Genomic DNA, 23,517 nt, shown 5'->3' with positions numbered 1-23,517 from the left:
AGGGAGGGAGGGAGGGAGGAAGGGAGGAAGGGAGGAAGGAAGGAAGGGAGGAAGGGAGGAAGGAAGGAAGGGAGGAAGGAAGGAAGGGAGGAAGGAAGGAAGGGAGGAAGGGAGGAAGGAAGGAAGGGAGGAAGGAAGGAAGGGAGGAAGGAAGGAAGGGAGGAAGGAAGGAAGGGAGGAAGAAAGGAAGGAAGGAAGGAAGGAAGGAAGGGAGGAAGGAAGGAAGGGAGGAAGGAAGGAGCTCTTCTATTTGAAGAGCTCTATTCACTCTATTCACTTTGCTCTATTCATTCTATTCAAACAGTGAATAGCATTAGCTAGACTGACATTCCTTAGGAAGGAGATGATAATGCTTGCAATGAAATGTTGAAAGTACATTTTAAGATTAAATATCAAATGATTTTTCCAAATCTTATTTGTGATTAAGTGCAATGAATGACTTGAATATCTACATATATGAAAAGACAAGAATAAAAATAACATCATATAGTCACAATTCTGCAGGAAAGCTTAATCAGGTAGTACACAGTCTAAGAAACCTCAAATATAAATTAAAATAATGATAAAATATTTACCATGCAGCTTAAGTTGATTTTTTCAAAGGGCCTAAATAAGAGAGATGGTGGGGGGGGGAGCAAGAAAGACAAATAGAAAAATAAATGAATGACAAAATACAGCAATAATAAATTTGCAAGCGGGCTATGGAAGATAATATATCCCAAAAAATTCCTATGCATACATACAACATTACACAAATACATGCTTTACAGTGTGAAACTGTTATTTTAGCTGAAAATAAAGGTTCTTATTTATACCTTAAACAGGTACAATATATTGCTTTTTTTAAGAAAAATCTTTATAAAAAGACACTTGTTCAAGATTATCAACAACTCGGAGAATCTTTTTAAAATGCTCACTCTAAATATGTTCTATAACATACTGAGCAGAGTATATGAAATTGTGGGCTCTATGTAAATGTACACCCCCTCACAAAATCAACAGCACAATTATTTAAACAAAAGAGTGTGACAAGTTCTGTGTGTATTGCGTGGCAGGGACCATAGTAATTCATAGCAATTCAGTTGTAATTCAGGATGTAATAGGTATGCAATAAATGTTTCTTAAGCCTATGGTATACATTAATAAAAACGTATCTGCCATTGCTGAAAGTGCAATATAATCTGAAAGTAGGAAGAAAAACATGAGAACCTACTGGAAACTGAGTATTACGGTTCACATAAAATCTGTTTCCTTGTAAGTTCTAAGTAAATGACAATCTGAATTTACTTATCATTTGCTCCTATGTATCATTTTCCACAAAAATATTAACTCACCAGTTTTTTGTTTTTTTTGTTTTTTTTTTTTTGGTACACAGGCCTCTCACTGTTGTGGCCTCTCCCATTGCGGAGCACAGGCTCTGGACGCGCAGGCTCAGCGGCCATGGCTCACAGGCCCAGCCACTCCACGGCATGTGGGATCTTCCCGGACCGGGGCACGAACCCGTGTCCCCTGCATCGGCAGGCAGACTCTCAACCACTGCGCCACCAGGGAAGCCCTTAACTCACCAATTTTTAACAAATAAATTTTCAGTGTCTAGCATGGCAACTAGTCAAGATGCTTCAGAGTGAGAGAATTAACAAAGAGAATCTGAAAAGGTCTCGTCAGCAAACGGCCAATGCTGAACGAATATGCTTCTAATAAAAATACACACATATACCCTACACTTTTTACAAATAAAGCCTTTTCTCGCAGATATGTCTGCATTTTAATAAAAATCAAACTCTTTTTCCCAAAACAGATCAATATGAAATCCTCTATTGAGTATTTCTGAAATTATATTTCTTAGCACAGATGCTTTAACAAATGACTGAATAAAAAGATAGCTAACTTGTGAGGGAAACATTTCCACTAGAAGTTTTGTTCTGTTTAGTTGTAAAAATGTAACACACTAATAACAGGCTTAAAAGAACAAGTTTGATAATTTTACTTATATTTCCCAGATATACATTAATTTGCCTATATGAAAGAAGTCTACAAACACTATATGTAAAGCAAATACGTTAGGTTTACAGGCCATAGGGTTTCTGAAGCAACTATTCAACTCTGCAACTGTAGCTTGAAAACAGTGATAGACAATATGTAAATGAATGGACTTGGCTGTACTCTAAAAAACTATTTACCAAAAGGGGCTAGAACGGCAAGCAGGGTGTAGTTTGCCAACTCCACCTACAGAGTGTTATGTGATACTGACAAAGAGTCTCTCCTTGACCAAACTTTTAGTCAGGCTCTTCTGAGCCCTCTGTTCAATTAGGCCTGACCATGGACTTTTGTCTGTGTTCCTGCAGAGTCCAGTTTTAGCAAGAATCTTGCTAAACTGGTTTAGAGAAAATCCCCCACCCTAAATACCTGATCAATTCCTCATCTCCCATCATCCTCCAGGTGGTATCTGGTCACCCTGGTCCACTATTAGAAAGAATCCTGTCAGGATGGTTGAGCCAGAACCGCCCCAAGCTTTACCCCTGATGTTTCCCTCTTAGTAATTTTCCATCCATTGACCCACACCATACTCCATGGCTATAAATTACCACATTTCTTGTTGTATTCAGAGTTAAGCTCAATTTCTCTCCACTACTATGACACTCCATTGCAGCAGTGCCCCTGAATAAAGTCTGCCTTACAGTTTGTTTTTTCACTATGGTATGAACAGACTTTATTGCTTGCAACAGGAAGTGGAAGACGAGGGGATATGACAGCGCCAGCTCCTAGGGTGTCTCCACAGACTTGGTCGCCACTCTCGAAAAACTTGGTTCTTTAACACGTGTCAGAAGGATTTTTTTCTTTAACAATATCAAAAACAACCTGTGATTTTTCCTTTGATTGACCCAAATCCATATTTAATACCTAGATGATGTCTTCTTATTTTCATGTTTCTCTTTCACCTTTTCTCCTAGTCTTCAAAAATTACTGTTTCACCACAGTTGTAAAGTTTCATGAAAATCCTAATTTGTATCCTACAAACCAACATCTTTTTGTTAAAACTTTGCCTTAGGCTTCATTTTATTGTAACAAGAAATTTTCTGTGGGACTTTTCTTGCCCCCAAATAGATCCTTAAACTAAGGTACAATTAGAGGCTAATTGCACACATTTTAAAGAAAGATGGATTCAATGGTGACGGTAACTCCTCTGGGACTTGGTAAAAGATGGCAGTGCTGGCCCTATACCCACATCACTGTTGCTCTACCCTCCCCAATCTCAATCTCTATAAAGTAAGAACCATGGTATTAAATAATCCATCTATTTTCCCTATTAGTTATCTCTACTTTACCATAGGTTAAACTATTTCATGTAATGTAGTCTATTTTTTCCCTGTCTACTCGGTACCACTGATAAATATTTCTCTTTGGGAAATAATACTACACATTTTAAATATCTTCTCTTGAATATATTTTAATGTCTGACAGGGCTCTTGCTCTGCTTTAGCATCCTTTTCAAATAATCTATATGTCATTCCACTTATTATTTCATATAACATTTCTAATCATTTCTGCTGGGTTCAAAGTGCCAAAACAGTAACAATTTTGAGTGTGATTTGTTTATAATTCTAAATTAAAATTTATATCTTACAAATATTTAAACTTCTCATCTAAGATCACTGTGTGTACATCAAATTATTCTACTCTTCCTTACATCACTCAAAACAAATTTGTAATTCATTGCATTAGATAGAATATCCTCTTGCCAATTTTTAACAAATGTAAGAAAAAATATATAATTCAGCATTAAAGTAATAATGCATCAGGAACAGATAACTTTACTGAGTCAAAGATGGGTCATCTAAGGCAATATATTATTATAACATTTCATCAATAAGTATGTAGAGAAATTTTGTGGTCACCTCAATAGATGTCAGAGAACTTTTGAAAAAATTTAGCAACCATTGTGAATAAAAATACTTACCTAATTAATGTATCCTATTTATTGTATAGGATGATTATTTTTTAAAATTTTTTACATAATTAAGCATCATATTTCATATGCATGGAAAATTAGTTCACATTTAGCAATCTATAATACCCACATACAATTAGGCTTTAAGAAGAGTATGCTCTTGGTCATAATGCAATTAGTAAATTAATAGAGAATCTTTAGAAAAGCTCTCACATAATCCATATGTATTGCCATTTCAAAGTTTTACCAGTTAAAAAATTTGCAGTTAATTTCATTTTAAATATTTAATTAATATAGAGATAAATAATATAATTTTTTACCATGGTAGGGTGAAAAGTAAACCATCCTGAATAGTATTAGTTAACTTCAAAACAAGAATAGAAACAAAACAAAGAAATGAGGATATAAGGCATCTTAAGAAAAAAACAAAAAATAAACTGATCCTATTTAAAGAATTCTATCCAAGACAATAGTTGTTTATCTCTGTCCAAAGGAACAGGGTTTGCATCTTTCAAGAGGTTTTCATGGCTTTCTATAGCAGTCACCTTTGATACTGTCAAATAATGGGAATAAATCATGCTTCTTCCTTGTCCACTGCTGAAGATAAAGCAGAGCTTGTTTTTATGCTCCCAAAGTTCCCATCAATTTTGGTACTGCTTGCCTCTTTATATGGTGATAGTCCTTGTATAGAGCAACTGGCAACTGGAAATCTCCATCTCTTTAAATTTATCACCACTCTATAGTTCCCTGTAAGATGGAGACTACCATTTTCAGTAATATCTATATTCTTTATTTATTATAACTTATCCTAAAAACAGATAGTTTGGCCTAAGCTCAGATTGAAAATAGTAACTGGTTATACAGAATAATGATAGAGAAATATTTGCAATACTAAAATTTTCCATTGTATAGTATTATATGCCAAAAGGGAAAAAAATTCAAGTACAGAAAAGGAGAACTATTTCTTTAAAAGGCCACGTGCATAATTGAGGACACCAGCAATTTATTTAATTCTCATTATAAGTCATTATTTCAAAGGACTCAAAAATATTAAGAATGTCCCCCCCATATCATCACAATGTGTATTCGAGTTTATCATCACTTCCCAGGTAATCATAATAACTGTTACTATAAATAAAATAAAAAATGCTTTTCTCACAAAGGATAACAAGATATGTTAAATCAAAGTAAACATTTTAAGTATATTTATATCAGATAAACTTTTTTCAACCCTGTCGCACCCACTCCTTGTTCTGTATCAAGTTTTATTCCTTTGATGCCTATTCTCCTTAGAACTATGTTGTCCTTTGAAATATACTTCCTTAGAGCTGAGATATGTAAATACTCTAAAAATGCAAATTATTACATTTTTTTCATATGGAGGATACAAAGTCAACCGTACCTTGTAGTTCTAATGCTAGCTCTGAACATATAATGAAAAAATGTATAACAAAATTATTCTCAGATTTTAACACGCATGATATAATTTTACTATATATAGTTGTTATGATGCTTAGAATAAAATTTAACCTGAATTATATACAGATTCATTAAATATAATATTTTGTTATACTCTATTCCTATAAAATGAAAAGTGAGATATTTTTCTCCTCTGGTAAAATTCTGCCATTATATCTTCAATGTACTACATAATATCCCACTGGAAAGTTTATTCTGAATGTTCTTTTTTGCTATTATGGATAATTCATGGAAATAATCACCCCCTCTTCAAATAGTTGAATCCTATTTATTTCTATGGACAGAGAATAAGGTTTAAATTTACAGAAATAACTTATATTCTAATGTTTAATTTAGCATAATTAGTTCAGTTTATATCTGGTTTGATGGAACATTAATATATAGCCTAATGCTTGTCTGTTGATCAAAAAAATCCTGATTATTTATACTGGATGTAGCTTAATATTAAAGCTTACACAAAGAAGCTTTGACTCTACTGATTATAAAATTTTTACAAGTGTGTCAACTTGAGTAAAATGTATATGTCATTTCTATGCCAAGGCTTCTAAGAAGAAGATGTGTACCTTATATGCTTTCCTTCTTTCTCTCACTGGATACAGATGACTACAAGGTCATACGAGATAATGGAGCTATAGATGGAAAAAATATAATTCTCCTATTTTCTGTATGAAGGAAAGCCCTCAACAGCCAGGAACACCCTGGACTGTAATGTAAATTAAAAATGAACTTCTATATGTTAAAGCTCTAAAATTTGGAATTTTGTCTTCTCAGCTTTCAAATATTACCCTAATTGAAGGGCGTGTGTGTGTGTGTGTGTGTGTGTGTGTGTGTGTGTGTGTATACACAAAGAAAAAACTTCAGGTGTGGATTTTGTGTGTAGTTTCTGAGACGTGGAATTGACAAATAGATTAAAAGGCTACTATGACTTTAAGGAAATCTTATTGCCAACAAATCATGAGTCTGGTCTAAAAGACCCTGTAACTATGAAATGACTCTGGAGTCCCCAAAATAGATGAGCATAAAACAGGTATGAAAGCCGTTCAGCCACCAATAACTAATTCAAAAACTGTCAGGATAATAAGAAGCTCACAGATAGCATAGCCAAGGGCCATTGAGAACGACTGATAAGACCATCAACTCAACTGCTGTTGAGGTTCTTCACAATGCCTGCCCATCACTGCTATGGAGCACTAGTTCCTATTATTCTTTCTTTTTTTTTTTTTTTTTTTAATTTTTAATTTTTTTTTTTTTTTGCGGTACGTGGGCCTCTCACTGTTGTGGCCTCTCCCGTTGTGGAGCACAGGCTCCGGACGCGCAGGCTCAACGGCCACGGCTCACGGGGCCAGCCACTCCGCGGCATGTGGGATCTTCCCGGACCGGGGCATGAACCCATGTCCCCTGCATTGGCAGGCGGACTTTCAACCGCGGCGCCACCAGGGAAGTCCTATTCTCCTTTCTTAATGGCAGTTTTCTACTTATTTCAACCATTGTATATTTTGTGTTAGGGTAAATGGCTTGTCATTTAATGTGTAGGTCACCAGCTGACAAGAGAACGTATCTGAACCTGATGGAGAAAAATTTGTATTGACAGATACATGAGGATGATTACATACACTTTGTGGATGAAGTGGCAGACTACTGCAGAGATAACCAAGTATCTACAAAAATTGGGATTCCTCTTCCATGATAAAGAACTGTTGCTGGAAAGTGACTATTGAGCCAGGGATAACATTTAACAACAGCCACCCCTATTTGCAGTTAGGTGTGGTCACATAACCAGTTCCCAGTGCTGTATTTGAGAGGAATTAATGTGGCTCTTCAGATCTGAGTTGGTAAAGGAACACATGTGCCTTCTCCAATCCCTTTTTACAACCTCTGAACTGGACACAGATAACTACAAGGCCCTAGGAGATGGCTGGCCCACTAAATGCAAGAAGTCCTAGATCCCTGAATGCATGGAGTGGAACTCCTGTCAACCAGTAATACTAACATGAATTATTTGGTAAATTTCTTAGGGCTCCACAGTTTTCTATTTATAAGGCCTTAGGGAAGAAGATTAGTTCAAATATAAACTTTCTAAATTAAAAAAAAAAAGACATAGAAAACAAGTTAGCACAAGTTATAACTCCAAAGTACATGCTGACACTAATGCTTAGAAATATTTAGACTCAATTTCTTTCAAAACTTATTTGAATGTGACTTTAAAATGCATAAAGAATAAAATAGTATCCATAAAAAAGAAAAATAAATTATGAAACAAAGTAGGCAGAAATAAAACAATAACAAGTGAGAATGAAAAAAAAAAACCTCAATGGATGAAGTAATCTCTTAACTAGCTGTAGCCAAAGTGAAAATTCATTACCTGGAAATTAGCTGAGATTGAAAATAAAAAAAAAAAAACATATTGGAGACAAAGAGGATAATATTGAAAGTCTTCAACAAATATCTCATAGGTATTCTAGAAATACAAAACAGAGTAAAGTAACACAGGCACACACACTTTTTCAGGTTAAAACACAAAATGAGAAGTGAAGCAGGAAAAAATAATCCATAGCAGTTACATAATAATGTAACTGAAGACCAAAAATACGGAACCTATAAGTAATCTCCCAAATAATGACAGTTAAGACTGTCAGAAGGTCACTGGCAACAAGAGATTCTTATGGACAGGGGAATAATATTTTCAGAGTGTTGAGGAAAAGTAATAGTCACTTAGTATTCTATACCCAAATAAACAATCATTGAAAAGGGAGGACAAAATATTTTTAGATATCCATTAAATAAAGGGCTTAAAATTATAGAACCTTGCCAAAAGATCTACCAAAGGATATACTTCAGCAAATGGAATAATGAACCCAGAAGAAAGGATATAATGATAGAAAAAAATATCAAGTACAAAATCTGTTAATATATCTTGGTGTATCTAAGTACTGACTTTATGAAACTATTGATTTTGTTTCTTTAAAAAGCCAAACTAAAACTCTAGACAATGTTCACAAGAAAGGTAGTAATTTCAGGGGGTGACATGGTGTGTCATGTTGGAAAGAAAAGAGAGATACTATATAATTTTATCCCCTCTTAGAGATATATGTGTTAAGAAAGGATTTTTTAAATTAAGCATAGCTCCTATAGAAATATGATTTATAGCTTTCAGGTTGGCTGACAGTAAAAGAGAACTATAATTGAAGTTAAAATTTGGTCAAAATAATATATTAAGAACGATCATTTCAAGACAGTTTATGTTTTAACCTATTTAAAAATTGTGACAAAGAACAAAGTACAATATACTTATTTAACTTTATTATGTTTTGTTTGGAAATAATACCTTCTATTTTTAGACTCCTTCAAGCCTCTTGATTTCATATTCTTCTCAAGCCAGATGAAAAACTGGAATTGCTTCATGCAATAAAGCAGCTTTATTTGGAATTGAAGGTTATATTGTAAGAGTTTATATTTACATTGTGATAACCTTTAGAAAGTAATAATACTATTTGGGCCAATAAGTCTTGCCCTTTTTCTGATCCCAATCTCACCTTTCAGCTTTTCGTCATACCCTCAAGCCCCCTTATTTAATGCCAGCAAATCCTGGTGTTTCAAAATTTCTTTATGCTCTCTTCTTCCACAATTATCTCTGATAACATGATTAGACAGAAGATCATAAACACAGAGCATAAATGCTTCTGAATTGCAACAGAGGACAGAGTCATGAAGCCTTAATAACACACTCTTCAGGAGATCAAATCGATAGCTATGTCACCAAAGGCCCTGCATATCCCATTCACCTCTGTGAACAATAATGCAATGGTCCAAGAATTGCCACCATCCTTTCCTCCAGAATTTTTAAGCAGCACTAGAGGGAAAATAAAAACATGTTTCTAGGAAGAGAAAAAGTTATAAAATATTCTTTATGTTTTAGAACTTTACTTTCATAGCCAGATGTTATTTTGTTAAATTATATCATGTGATACTTAAAGGCTTAAAGAAGATACCTTTGCAATAAATATACATATATATTCATAGCAGGTCTGAAATACCAAACCCTAACTAATATCTCTAAGTACAAGTGTTACTACCTAAATGAGATTTATTCTAAATTAATATCCAACAGGAGTTTATTAGGGATTCATGTCACTTCGGAACTCACAACTCAACAAAAATTATTCAATTTTCCATATTAATTGATTCCAATTTTCTTCCATAGTGTTAAGATATTCTTAGTTATATGAAGTGAAACACTATTTGATGTAAATTAATGTTTTATGAATCTGTGCTATTTTATATTCAAGCCCTTAGTGGAATAAATTAAGACAATTAAAAAAATTAAATCTGTAACATCAATATGACTAAGTATGGCAGTTTCAATTATGAACCTATGAAATAAAATAAAAAGTTATGAAAAATAAGATATCGGAGCAAGTATAAAATACTGCCTATAATGTAGAGTTACCCAAATTACTGTGTTTGGTTTTAAATTTTAGCATATCTGCTTAATATAATGTTTATGTCTATTTAAACCTGATCGAAAATAATAAGAATAAAATGGCCTCTCTTTTTTGTGCTTCTAGAATTTGGATCTAGATACACCTTAACATTACAGAGAAAGGAATCACAAGTTGAAACATTTAGTATTATAACTTTTAGGATAAAACATGATAATAAATTATTTAAATGCAAATAAATATACACAATTCATTATATATGATAGTATGGGTAGATATAGATTTATGCTATTTTAAACCAGCTTATTGTACCTTTGTTATGTAGCAGGCCAAGAGTTCTCAAATGTACTCAAGTAAATTATGAGTATTCCTAAAACCTCACTATAATTTTTCCTATTTATCATGTCTAACAGCAAAGTCCCAGATAAATCTATATTTTTCCATCATTCTCGGTAGCCTGAATCTCAGAATGGATGTGTAGATACTGTTCTAACAGTGCCCACATCAGATTCCACAAAATAAACACAGAGCAAAAAGGGATTAATTAATAATGAGTAACTAAGGGCTCCTCTGTACTGTTTGGCAGGCAGGAAAAGTTAAAGCATCAAGGTGAGAGCATGGATGCTTGGAATAAGGAAATGAAAGAGAAAGAGAAAGGAAGGGAGGAAGTGAAGAAGGGGAGGAGAGAAGGAGACATGGAGGGAGGGAGGGAGGGAGGGAGGGAGGAAAGACACACAAAGACCAGACTGAGAATTATCTAGGCTTTAGTTATAAATCTAGTATTAGTTACCAAGTGGCCCCAGGGAATAAAATTCTGTTCTCTATAACTTAGAATCCTGATTCATAAAATGAGGGATAAAAATATTTTCAAAGGCTTTCCAGATCTAAAATACCACAACCCTCCCTGAAGAAAACTTTCCTATTACACAGAAATATGAAGACACAGAGCATTCTGTCAGTATACCAACAACTTCTACCTCTTAACTATTCAGTAGAACCTAGTACTACTTATCATTCACATCAATAAATTCCTTACCTTTCATTACACAAATGATTTTTAAATATATCTCTTTTATCTGACAGCCCTGGTAAAACAGGCACATAAATAATTAGAACAAATTATAGCACAGATGACAGAGACATTAACTTTGTGAAGATACAGATATATGTGCTATATATATGTGATATATATATTTGTGCTAGACCCTAAAGGATGAATAAAATTCCACCACAGAAAAGGAAGAAGAAAGGGACACCAAGCAGCTAGATAAAACATGAAAAAAAAAGAGCAAGAAACATGAAAAATACTTGGATTATTCAAAAGTAACAAAAACAAAACAGGAGACAGAATTTGCCAAAGTCAGAAAATAATAAGACAAGGCCAAATTGTGAAGTCCCTTGAATGGCACAATGACTAACTAGTTCTAATGGAAGAGAAAGAAAAAATAGAATAATTTCCTAAAATGAAATGTATTAAAATTGCTATCAGGATTTACACAATAAGCAACTTTAGGGCCTCAAACATCTCAGATGAAGTATCAGACATGTGAGTGAAGCCATGTTAGATGTCCAGCCTTGTTAAACCTCCAAATAGCTGCAGTGGCATTGAGTGACCCAGATAAAACCAGCAGAAGAACCAGCCAACTGAACCCAGTCCATATTTCCAGATTGTAAGCAAATAACTTATACAGGATAAAGGATACTGTTTTAACAAAAAGCTAAAACATGTGGCATTTGCTTTAGTAATGAAAAAACTGTGGAGGCTGGAGGGGTGGCAAGAAGGCTGTGACTGGAGGATGGAAGAGCAGTAAATTAATTATTATTGGAGATAATGAAAGGTCAACCAACAATTGGTGAGAAATACTACCTGTGATAACTTGGAAGACACAAAATGTACTGCATAATGTTGTGGATCAAATTACGAAGTTTTCCTGAAAGATGGTGAAACTAGCAACTGGCCACATGGAAATTCTTATAACTAAGGAGGATAACTCAGAGGGCAAAGTCAAGAGTAATGAAGACAAAGAGCCACAGAGAACTAATCCCAGGTTGCAGAACTGGGCTCCAAGCAAGGAACAGCCCTTGCCTCTATAATTAGGGACTCTGATGACCTTTGCTGGATTTCAGAATCACAATGGACCAGTGATTGCTATGTTCCCTGCCTTCAGGAATGTGAGAATCTTTTACAATTTTCCTAATCCTGTCCCATGTGTGTTGTGTGTGTGAGGAACGATAACATCTCGTTTAGTTTTTAATTCTCCAGATGAAGGAGAGCTTTAGCTATGAAGCTTTATTCATATCCAGAAGAGATTTCACTGAAGCTCTTCTGGACTTCAACACAAGGCCATAATGGAATAGATCTTTGGGAGGATGTGGGCTTTTGTGCATGAAGGAGGGACATTAGTCACAAGAATTAAGAGAGAAGACTGTGGTATACTGTTACACTGGCAGCTCCCTATAAACGTACTTACAGGCATTCAGCCCCTTTTGCAGTCCCCTCGCATACTCACTTTATACCTGGCCATGTGAAAAACTCCCTCTTCGGCCAGCCACTATACTGTAAAAAAGCTTGTGTCAGATTCTTTAATGATGTAAGGCCATGTAGAGAGAGGCCCTGGAATATAAGAGGTCATCTTAGACATTCCAACCCCTGTTAATCTCCCAGCTGAATTCAGCTACATGAGTGACCTCTGTTTATTCTACAATAAGCAGAAGAATTACCCATCTGAGCCCTAAGAAATCATAAATTATTATGGCTTTAAGTTATTAAGTTTTGGGTTATTTTACCTCAATAGCAATAGATCATTGAAACATATGCCTATATTTATATTTATCTCTACTACCTATCAAAATGATTAACAGATAGTAGGTACTCAAAAAAATAGCTAAAATAAAAGCTCTAACAGAATAAGCCAGAAGAAAAGAAAATGATAAACATTGTTTTTTCTTTTCTCATTATATATATAAACATACGGTCACATTATTGCCTGAGCTATTCTTTATTCACATAAATTTCAATTAATTTGTCATGTAGGTTATAGGTAATTCTGAGATTTGGTTGTGAGATAAATTGTTGACAGACTGCAACAGAATCCATGATAAAAAATTATTATCAGAGGATAGAAAGGGGCAATATGAAGAATCAAGAACACACTTAAATAAATACTTTAAAATGGAAACTAGTGATAGTGTAAGATACCTTTCTCTAAAAATGAGGTCTCCACATCCACTTCCTTTCTGTTTGTAAATAGCAATTCATTGTATTCAGTTGGAACCAGGCACATGTGTTTGCATGTAACAGTTTTCCATATACTTTACCATTAATTGATTATAACCACTAATTTATTTTTGGATAAGGAAGTTAGTAAGCCATGGATTTAGAATCCAAGTATAATCTTCCAATTTCTGCCATCTGCTAGAAGAAGATGATGAACATTTGTACTGTACCCACTCTCTCACTTCTGCAGTCAAATAAATTATAATAAAGATAACAAGCCATAAAAATGAACGAGTCTAGCAGTAGCTCTAGATAAGCTGATAATTATCATATATCCAAAGTCATCTTTGCCAACAACTGAAGGAATTTTCAGGCATGCAAACAAGAATGAAATTTCACAGAGCAGACATATTAAGCAAAAAACATCTAGTCATCAATGATTGTCACTACCTCTAATTCTGTGATCAATGCCATAAAATATATTTAATAATAATTAATCACATAAATCCTTAGATAATTATTGTTTAAATAATTTTAAAGCTTTATTATTTTTACCAATATCCAGCATCTACCTACTATAAAATATGGTAAAACTACATGGTTAGTATATGTCATATGTTTTATCCTTGGCTATTATTGCCTTCTTAATCTCACTGAAAAATTATTCATGTTGCATTTTCCAATGTAAAATATTCTATAGTGCCCCTTCAAAGGATCATTTATATTGATAACTTATTTTTGTTTTATTCTAAATCCTTGTTACAGGTGAATAAAAATTTTGAATTAAATCTATATAAATTTCAATGAAACATATTTTAATGATTGAATAGTGAAGGAAAGTTGGCTCACACTTTAAATAAATATACTACAGACTTTTCATACAAACAGTACTTTCAAATGACCAAACATAATCATCACCGGTGGATTTAGTGAACTTTTTCAGCATTCAAGAACCCAAGTGTTTCATAAATAGATAAAACGTTTAAAAATTCATATATATTACCACTGACCCTTATATAGAAACAAATATGTTTTCTTCTCATTTACTTTCATCCCTTTTAATGGGTGGCAACATACCACCGAACGTCACCAAAAAAGTAAGTAAATTCAGTATGGTGCTATAGAAAAAAAACTATAAATAATTTACCATTGAGAGGAAAAGATCTCTACTATGTTATTATTTACCAAGCATTAATTTTATTTCTTTATTTGTGTTTTGATTATGAGTCCTAAATCCAAACATAATTGATATAAATTATCTTTATCAGGGGATATGCAAAATTTTTTAAGTGTATATATTTATTAGATTAATAAGCCTTCATAAAATGATTCAAATAAAAAAACTGTATTATCTTGAAAATTGCAGATATTTCATATCATAACTACATGAAAGGTATGGCTTTAAACTTAATCAGCATTGCACTGTGTTCATACTTCCTAACAATTCGATCTTGCACAAGTACTGCTATTTAAACAAAAAAAGCTAATGTGTTATATGGTAGGAAATTGTATTTAATAGTAGCAAAGGATAAATTAATTTCTGATATACTCAGTACTCAATCACCAAACACATAACATTCCTATAAACTATCCTATATATTTTTAAACATATGTATGATTCATATGCAAACATATGAATTCCTCATTTATTTAAATATAATTTCAGTTTACCTAGGTACTATTCAATTATTACAATTCAACATGAAAGAAAGAATTGTTTTCAAACTGTCTTTAAATGTCATATTCTCTGTAGACCACCAAAACATAAAAGTTAAGCAAATGCCTGCTTTGATCCCTTTTGCTTTTTGTTGCTGCTATTGATGTTGCTTTCCTTTATAAAAATCAGGTAAATATAGCAATTCATACAGCAACTATTCTACTGAAGGCAATATGGAAGAACACTTGTCATGGTATATATTTTACATTTTCATACACCATTCCCAGGAGGAAAAAAAATCAGAAATTATCTTATAGTTAATATGAGTTAATTTCTTCCACAATTAATTCTTCCAGGAATAGTATTTGAAAATGTATTATTTGAAAATAAATATACAGCCAATTTACCTTTAAAAAACTATCATTTGAATGCATGAATAATTATTTAAATATTTCTTTCTTACCGTGGCAAGAACCTTCAATTTCTTCATATCCTGTACTGCAGATACACCTTCCAAGAGGAACCAGCCAATCTCCATCAGCTCCACAATACAGTTTAGGAGTGTCACGCTCTTCTGCACTCTTCACACAAGAGCCCCTTACTTCAACCAAGGAGGAAGAATCAACCCTTGGGATAGTGTCTGGAAACATGGCCAGATTACGAACAGTAAAGGGGCACTTTTTGTAGAAAACACGGACCGAAACTAGGGCAATGCATGCCCCAATGTCTTGAAAAGCCAGATAAAATCCCTTCCTTTCTACAGGCCCCACCTCACGAATTTCAGTGTTGAGTTTGAGGATGCGATCACCCAAATCCATCTGGGTAAAACTTTCATCAGCAGCAATTGTGTCAATCTTTGTATACTGGCTTGGCTTGAATTTAATTCCATGGGACTCATCTGATTCCACATAATATAGATTAAATGTTTCTTTGCAAGTCCCCAAGACCCATGGGATGCTGTTACAATCCCTCAGTGTGAACTTCATTTCCACATAAATTTTCTGAGCTGCATCACGGGAGATCCAGTTTGTACGAAGCCAGTTGTTTTGGTTTGGTTCCATCACATTACATACCTGGTATGTGTGAATGGGCCTATTGTGTTCATCCATTTCAGTGATGGCATCCCACTGCAAAAAGCAAAAATAAAATAAATGATTATGAAACCACGAACATATATGATTACTTCAAAAATTTTCTGTTTTACTGAAAGAAAAATGAATAAAAAGTATACAAATAAAGCAAAGCAACAATGGTGCAGGATTTTAACCAGGAGCCTTTCATTAAGACAATAGGTTCTGAACATACCAGCTGTCCTGGTATGAATCTTACCTTCTTACATGTTAGTTGCAACATCAAGGGATACTTTAATCTCTAGTTTCCTCAACTATAAAATGGAGCTGATAAGAGCACCTGTTTCATAGGATTGTTGTGAGGCATAAATTAGTTAATATATGTAAAGAACTTTAAATGGTTTCTAGTACTCCATAAACAACCTATAATAGCATTTATTATGTGATCAAATAACTAGACCAATGACAAATGTACTCTAGTTACCCATTTGTCTTCATATCCAATTTGCCACAAATTGAGGTATACTCATCAGTATTCAATTAAATATTTACATGTCTATTTTGATAGAAAATAGATATAGAGAAAGCTTTAGATTTATTCAAGAAATATTTATCAGGCACTATTCTGGACACTAGGAATACAGCAGTGCACTAGCTGAACAAAAACTCCCTGCCTTCATGGATCTTACTTAGAGTGAGGAGTCGCAATAAAAACTGTAAATGAGTCAACTGAAAAATATGGTAGAAAGTACAATGGGAAAAAATAAGGCTGAGAAATGGGGAAGAGGGTTGAAATTTTAAATAGTATGACCAGAGAAGGCCTTACTGAGGTTGTGACATTTAAGTAACGTCTTAGAGGTGAGGCAGTGAAGAGGAAAGAGTAAGTACCAATCCCTGAGGCAGGAGGGTATAGGTATGTTTTAGGAACAGGTTGAACGTGCACTAAACAGAGAGGCAAAGAAGGTGCAAAAAAGCCTTTGTAAGCATTGGAAACACTTTGGCTTTTACTCTGAGCTAGATCATTGGATTTTCTTCACTTCTGCATGTTTACATACAAGCATTCTGCCACCTATATGAATAGAAAAAACTTACCTTTTTTTAAATTTTAGTAAAAATGTTTGAGTACATTGAAATTAATTGGCATTGGCATTATTTATACATCTAACACTGCATACTTCTATATTACAAATTTAGATTGTAAGTATATTTTATTTGTATAATAAAAGTTATAATAATTTTCAATAAACAAAAACACATTCTGGTAACTTTACAGTCTTTTGGAAAAACATAACTGGTCATCATAATTTCTCATTTCTATTAAAATACAGTAGAAATGATAAACTGTTTTCTATAGTGAATGTGTTCCATTTCTTGATACCACACTTCAGTGATTTATAATAAGCTTATTTAACTCATCCAGTTTGCAGTTTCTTATTTTATTTGACTGTAGAGAGTTAATTAATCGAGACCGGTGGAATTTCAATTAATATAGTTTCTAACAGAATGGCTTCTTTCCTCAGTCTATTAGATTGTTGAAACACTAATACTTTCAATTATCTACTTTAAATTTCCACAAATAAACAATTTATATTATCCATCAAGCAAACTTAAAAACAATTCTGTATCTAAAATTTCATTTGTAAGTTGCTTGCTTGAAATTCAGAAGGTATTTTCCAGAAGAAACAATGAGTTCCTTTAGAACTGTGGATACAATTTTACAAAACACACCCACTGTTCATCAGGGGTGATTCAAAAATCTCACAGAGGCACATAAAATTACCCATCTAAATACCTTTCATACTAACAATATTATAGGTCTTATATGACTCTTACACGTAAATTTAAAGGCAAACCAGAACTATCAGAGCTCATTTAAAATGGTAAGGTAACCATTCAGAATATAAATAGTAAGACAAGATACAACTAATAAAATCTGAGAACTGTCAAAATAACTGTCCAAAATTCTAAGCATTTTTCCCATTGGAGAGCCTCTAAGATACTTATCCAGTGATTATTCTTATTTCAGATAAATTTCTAATCAGAATTGATTTTATTCCTCAGGGAATGCATGTAATTACTATTGTCTACACTGCACCCTCTACTCTCCCATATAGGAGTATAGAGATATACTGTCAATAAATTCTGTTTGAATAATTATATTTTAACATCTTCAGACTATATCTCTTCATATTAATAAAAAGTATTAACAACTCTCATCAATCAATTCTCCTAAAATATGAGATTAAATAAATGTGAAAAATTACATCTGCGACAGAAAAAAAAGTTCTGAAATCATTACATATCTTTATTTAAAAATATGTTGGGTTTGGAAAAAATGTTTAGATGGAAAGAAAGATCAGGAATGAGAAGAATATGACACGCATACACTGAATCAGGACTAATCTGAACCAAGAGATAAGGAAATAACAAAATATATGCAAATAATGAGAAATGTGGTTCTTTTCAATGCACTACATAAGGATGTTTAACAAAATAGTAAATTATTTTCTATGTTAAATTAATGATGTTTGAGAAACAATAGTGTTTCTTCTCTCATAATCAAAAAAAAAAGGAAAGAAAGAAATCAGAATGAGATTCAGATACCAAAATAGCCAAAAGGTATCAACTGCTAAATTTAATCTTATCCAAGAATACTGAAAGTAATTTAAATTAGATTTTTAAATTTGAATATGATTCACTAAAATAAGAGTATAAATAAACTCAAGATTGTTATAAGATCTAAAAGGCTAGGAAATTTACTAAAAATATATTGTCATTAGTAGATATAGAAATGCTATCATATTTAAATCATAATGTATCCTTTGAAAACACTGCATTTACACAAAATTATATTTGTATTTATACAGTTACATAACATTTAGTTACAATTTCCAAGTATTAAAATAAATAAAGCCTCTAAAAATGTGGGGTCCAAGGAAAGAATGGAAGTATAGAGCTCACATACCAAATGTCTAAATATTTTTAAATGATAAATCATTCTTCAAAGAAGATTAAACTCTAAGTATGTTCCATTTGCCTACTTTAGAAAGATACTGGAAGGCCAGGTTCAAATTTAAAATATTTGGACTTCTCAGAATTTCATGCCAGCATGTGGTAGTCCATCCAGAGCCAACTCCTAACCTTAGTCAACCCCATTTCTATTTCTTCCCTGATGCTAGGTAAATCCCATACCATGAAGGACTTCACACAAGCACATATATGAGCATCCCAGTCTTCATGTCCCAGCTGTGTCCCTCCTCTGCTACAAAAAGATGCCAACTCTGGTCCTCTATTCAACCTAGGTTGAGCATACCAGTAGCACAGTTCACCCTTTGGAGGATGGACCCCCAACAAGAAGCCTTAAAGTTCTTGAAAGGAGATTTGAAGCCATCTGAGCAGGGAATTCAGGGGTCTTACCTACCGTGTGGTACAGAAGGAAAGCATAGGATCTAAGTAGCATATTACCTATTGCTCAAGGTCATTGCTTCACAAAGAAGGTTGTAGCTAGAGAAATGAATGGGGACGGCCATCTAAAGCTCTAGGAATAGTGTAACGTCTTCCATTCCCAAGTCTAAAGAAAGGTACAATCTCCCAAGACCAAACCAGGAAGTAATAGAAAATATGAACAGACTAATTACCAATACTGAAATTGAATAGGTAATTTTAAAACTCCCAATAAACAAAAGTCCAGGACCAGGTGGCTTCACAGGTGAATTTTACCAAACATTTAGAAAAGAGTTAACACCTATCCTTCTGAAACTATTCCAAAAAACTGCAGAGGAAGGAATACTTCTGAACTCATTCTATGAGGCCACCATCACCCCGACACCAAAACCAGACAAAGATATCACAAAAAAAGAAAATTACAGGCCAATACCACTGATGAACACAGATGCAAAAATCTTCAACAAAATACTAGCATACCAAATCGAACAATATATTAAAAGGATCATATAACATGATTAAGTGGGATTTATCCCAGGATGCAAGGATTTTTTAATATCCACAAATCAATCAATGTGATACACCACATTAACAAATTGAAGGATAAAAATCATATGATCATCTTGGGACTTCCCTGGTGGTCCAGTGGCTACAACTCCAGGCTCCCGATGCAGGGGTCTCAGGTTTGATCCCTGGTCAGGGAACTAGATCCCACATGCCACAACCAAAAGTTCACATGACACAACTTAAGATCACACATGCCACAACTTAAAAAAAAACAAAAAAATCCTGCATGCTGCAACTGAAGATCCTGCATGCCACAGCAAAGATCTTGCACATGGCAACGAAGATCCCGCATGCCACAACTAAGACCCGGTGCAGCCAAATAAATAAATAAATAAATATTTAAAAATGTATGATCATCTATAGATGCAGAAAAAGCTTTTGATAAAATTCAACATCCATTTTTGGTAAAAGCTCTTCAGAAAGTGGGCATGGAGGGAAGCTATTTCTTCATAATAAAGGCCATACATGTCAAGCCCACAGCTAATATCATACTCAATGGTGAAAAGTTGAAAGCATTTCCTCTAAGATCAGGAAGAAGACAAAGATTCCCACTCTCACCACTTTTATTCAACGTAGTTTTGGAAGTCCAAGCCACAGCAATCAGAGAAGAAAAAGAAATAATAGTAATCCAAATGGGAAAAGAAGAAGTAAAACTGTCAATATTTGCAGATGACATGATTCTATACATAGAAAATCCTAAAGACACTACCAGAAAACTACTAGAGCTAATCAATGAATTCAGTTAAGTTGCAGGATACAAAATTAATACACAGAAATCTGTTGTATTTCTATACACTAACAATAAAATATCAGAAAGAGAAATTAATGAAACAATCCCATTTACCATCACATCAAACAGAATAAAATACCTAGGAATAAACCTACCTAAGGAGGCAAAAGACCGTTACTCTGAAAACTATAAAACACTGATGAAAGAAATTGAAGACAACAGAAACAGATGGAAAGATATACCGTGTTCTTGGATTAGAAGAATCAATATTGTTAAAATGACCATACTACCCCAGGCAATCTACAGATTCAATATAATCCCTATCACATTACCAATGGCATTTTTCACAGAACTAGAACAAAAATGTTTAAATTTGTATGGAAACAAAATAGACCCCAAATAGCCAAAACAATCTTGAGAAAGAAGAACGAAGTTGGAAGAGTCATGCTCCCTGACTTTAGACTAAAAGCTACAGTAAATAAAACAGCATGGTACTGACACAAAAACAGAAATATAGATCAATGGAACAGGATAAAAAGCCCAGAAATAAACCCAGACACTTATGGTCAATTAATCTGTGATAAAGGAGGCAAGGATATACAATGGAAAAAAGACAGTCTCTTCAATAAGTGGTGCTGGGAAAACTGGACAGCTACATGTAAAAGAATGAAATTAGAGATTCTTTAACACCATATACAAAAATAAACTCAAAATGGATTAAAGACATAAATGAAAGACTGGATACTATAAAACTCCTAGAGGAAAACATAGTCAGAACACTCTTTGACATAAATTGCAGAAATATTTTTTTGGATCCATCTCCTAGAGTGATGAAAATAAAAACCAAAAATACCAAATAGGACCTAATTAAACTTAAAACCTTTGCATAGCAAAGGAAACCATGAACAAAACAAAAAGACTACCTACAGACTGGGAGAAAATATCTGCAAACGATGCTACTGACAACGGCTCAATTTCCAAAATATACAAAAAGCTTAATATCAAAAAATTAAACAATCCAATCAAAAAATGGGCAGAAGACCAAACAGACATTTCTCCAAAGAATACATACAGATGGCCAACAGGTACATGAAAAGATGCACAATATCGCTAATTATTAGAGAAATGCAAATCAAAACTACAATGAGGTATCACCTCACTTCGGTCAGTATGGTCATCATTAAAAAGTCTACAAATAATAAATGCTGGAGAGGGTGTGGAGAAAAGGGAACCCCCCTACACTGTTGGTGGGAATGTAAATTTGTGCAGCCACTATGGAGGACAGTATTGAGGTTTCTTAAAAGACTAAAAATAGAGTTATCAAATGATCCTACAATTCCACTCCTAGGCATATGAGAGAAAACTCTAGTTGGAAAAGATACATGCACCCCAATGTTCATAGCAGACATGGAAGCTATGTCTGCTGTTTACAATAGCCAAGACATGGAAGCAACCTAAATGTCCATTGACAGAGGAATGGATCAAGAAGTTGTGGCACATATATATACTGGAATATTGCTCAGCTATAAAAAAAGAATGAAATAATGCCATCTGCAGCAACACAGACGGACCTAGAGATTATCACAGTAAGTGAAGTAAGTCAAACAGAGAAAGACAAATAATTGATACCAATTATTTGTGGAATCTAAAAAAAAAAAATGATACAAATGAACTTACTTACAAAACAGAAACAGACTCACAGACATAGAAAACAAACTTATGGTTACCAAAGGGGAAAGCTGGGCAGGGGAGGGATAAATAAGGAGTCTGGGATTAACAGATACACACTACTATATATAAAATATATAAACAACAATGACATACTGTACAGCACAGGGAACTATATTCAATATCTTATAATAACCTACAATGGAAAAGAATCTGAAAAAGAATATATATATACATATATAAACATATGTATATTATATACATAACAGAATGACTTTGCTGTAAAACACTGTAAATTAACTATACTTCAATTAAAAAAAGGTTAAAAAATCCGATTTGGGGTGTAAGGTACTATAATTACTCTTTAATATCAAAGAGAGTTAAATATTATAAAAAACTTTTATGTTCTGCTTCGTTATTGGGTAGTTAATGTAAACATTTGCCTCAAAACTCTTTTGCCTCCTAAAGTTCTCCATTGATCCTACAGATCATGTGTTAATAAGCAAAAAACAATATTTAGTGAGTTTACAGTATATATTAAATTCCATAGAAGGAATGAAGAAATTAGATACAAGAATTGCTTGCTCTTACTGGACTTATTATAATATTCTAAGGTAATAAATTATGAAAACATAATTGACAGCACAGAACTGAATATAAGAAACAAATAAACAGTATATACAGTAAATAGAGTAAGTGTCCAAAGGATAGCAACACTAGTGAATGAGGGTGGTTTGGCAGGTTTGGCCAATATGGAGAGACTGGACTTTAACCTTAAAGAATTACAAGATTCAATAAGGCAGAGGGAGAAGCGTGTATAGAAAAAATAATGTATAACACTAATCTATATGCATATAATTTTTGGCAGCACAGTCCTGTACTACATATATTTAGTGGGTAAAAGTTTTCGCCCCTATTTAAAACAAAACCAAACACATACTTATTCTCCAATTGTGAAATATTTAGATGTACATGGTTTGGTTAAACAAGAATCAGTTGTACACCAAAGGGTTCTTTCTTTTGTAAACTTCAAGAGCACCTTGGATATAATGATTCCTGAGGGCAACTATTTGTATACTGAATTTACACCATCAAAGCTTTTTCACAAATGTTAACTTATTTGGTCCTCATCAGTCCAATAAAGTGAGACAGATATTTTCATTTTCACATTACTGATAAGGAATTCAATACCCAGGAATTGCATGGGCCAAGGATTAGAACCAGGCCTTCTAAACTTCATTTTCTGTATTTCATGATGTTTTACTGGTGACTTGTTGGCCTAGGGGAGATTGTTTCT

General features: G+C 33.5%; 1 protein-coding gene across 2 annotated transcripts in view; it reads right to left on the bottom strand.

The window, feature by feature from the left end:
* EPHA6 (EPH receptor A6) overlaps nucleotides 1-23,517 on the bottom strand; it is an 852,855-nt gene that overhangs the window by 697,839 nt on the left and 131,499 nt on the right. For both annotated transcript variants that reach the window (XM_029214367.1, XM_029214368.1), the window contains exon 3: nucleotides 15,205-15,868. In XM_029214367.1, the coding sequence (XP_029070200.1) occupies nucleotides 15,205-15,868 (664 nt within the window). The remainder of the gene's footprint in view (nucleotides 1-15,204; nucleotides 15,869-23,517) is intronic.

The sequence above is a fragment of the Monodon monoceros genome, unplaced genomic scaffold (assembly GCF_005190385.1).
Source record: "Monodon monoceros isolate NGI ecotype Baffin Bay Population unplaced genomic scaffold, NGI_Narwhal_1 Super_Scaffold_11, whole genome shotgun sequence".
In the NCBI taxonomy this organism is placed as follows: Eukaryota; Metazoa; Chordata; class Mammalia; order Artiodactyla; family Monodontidae; genus Monodon; species Monodon monoceros.
This window is presented reverse-complemented; position numbering and strand designations above follow the sequence as displayed.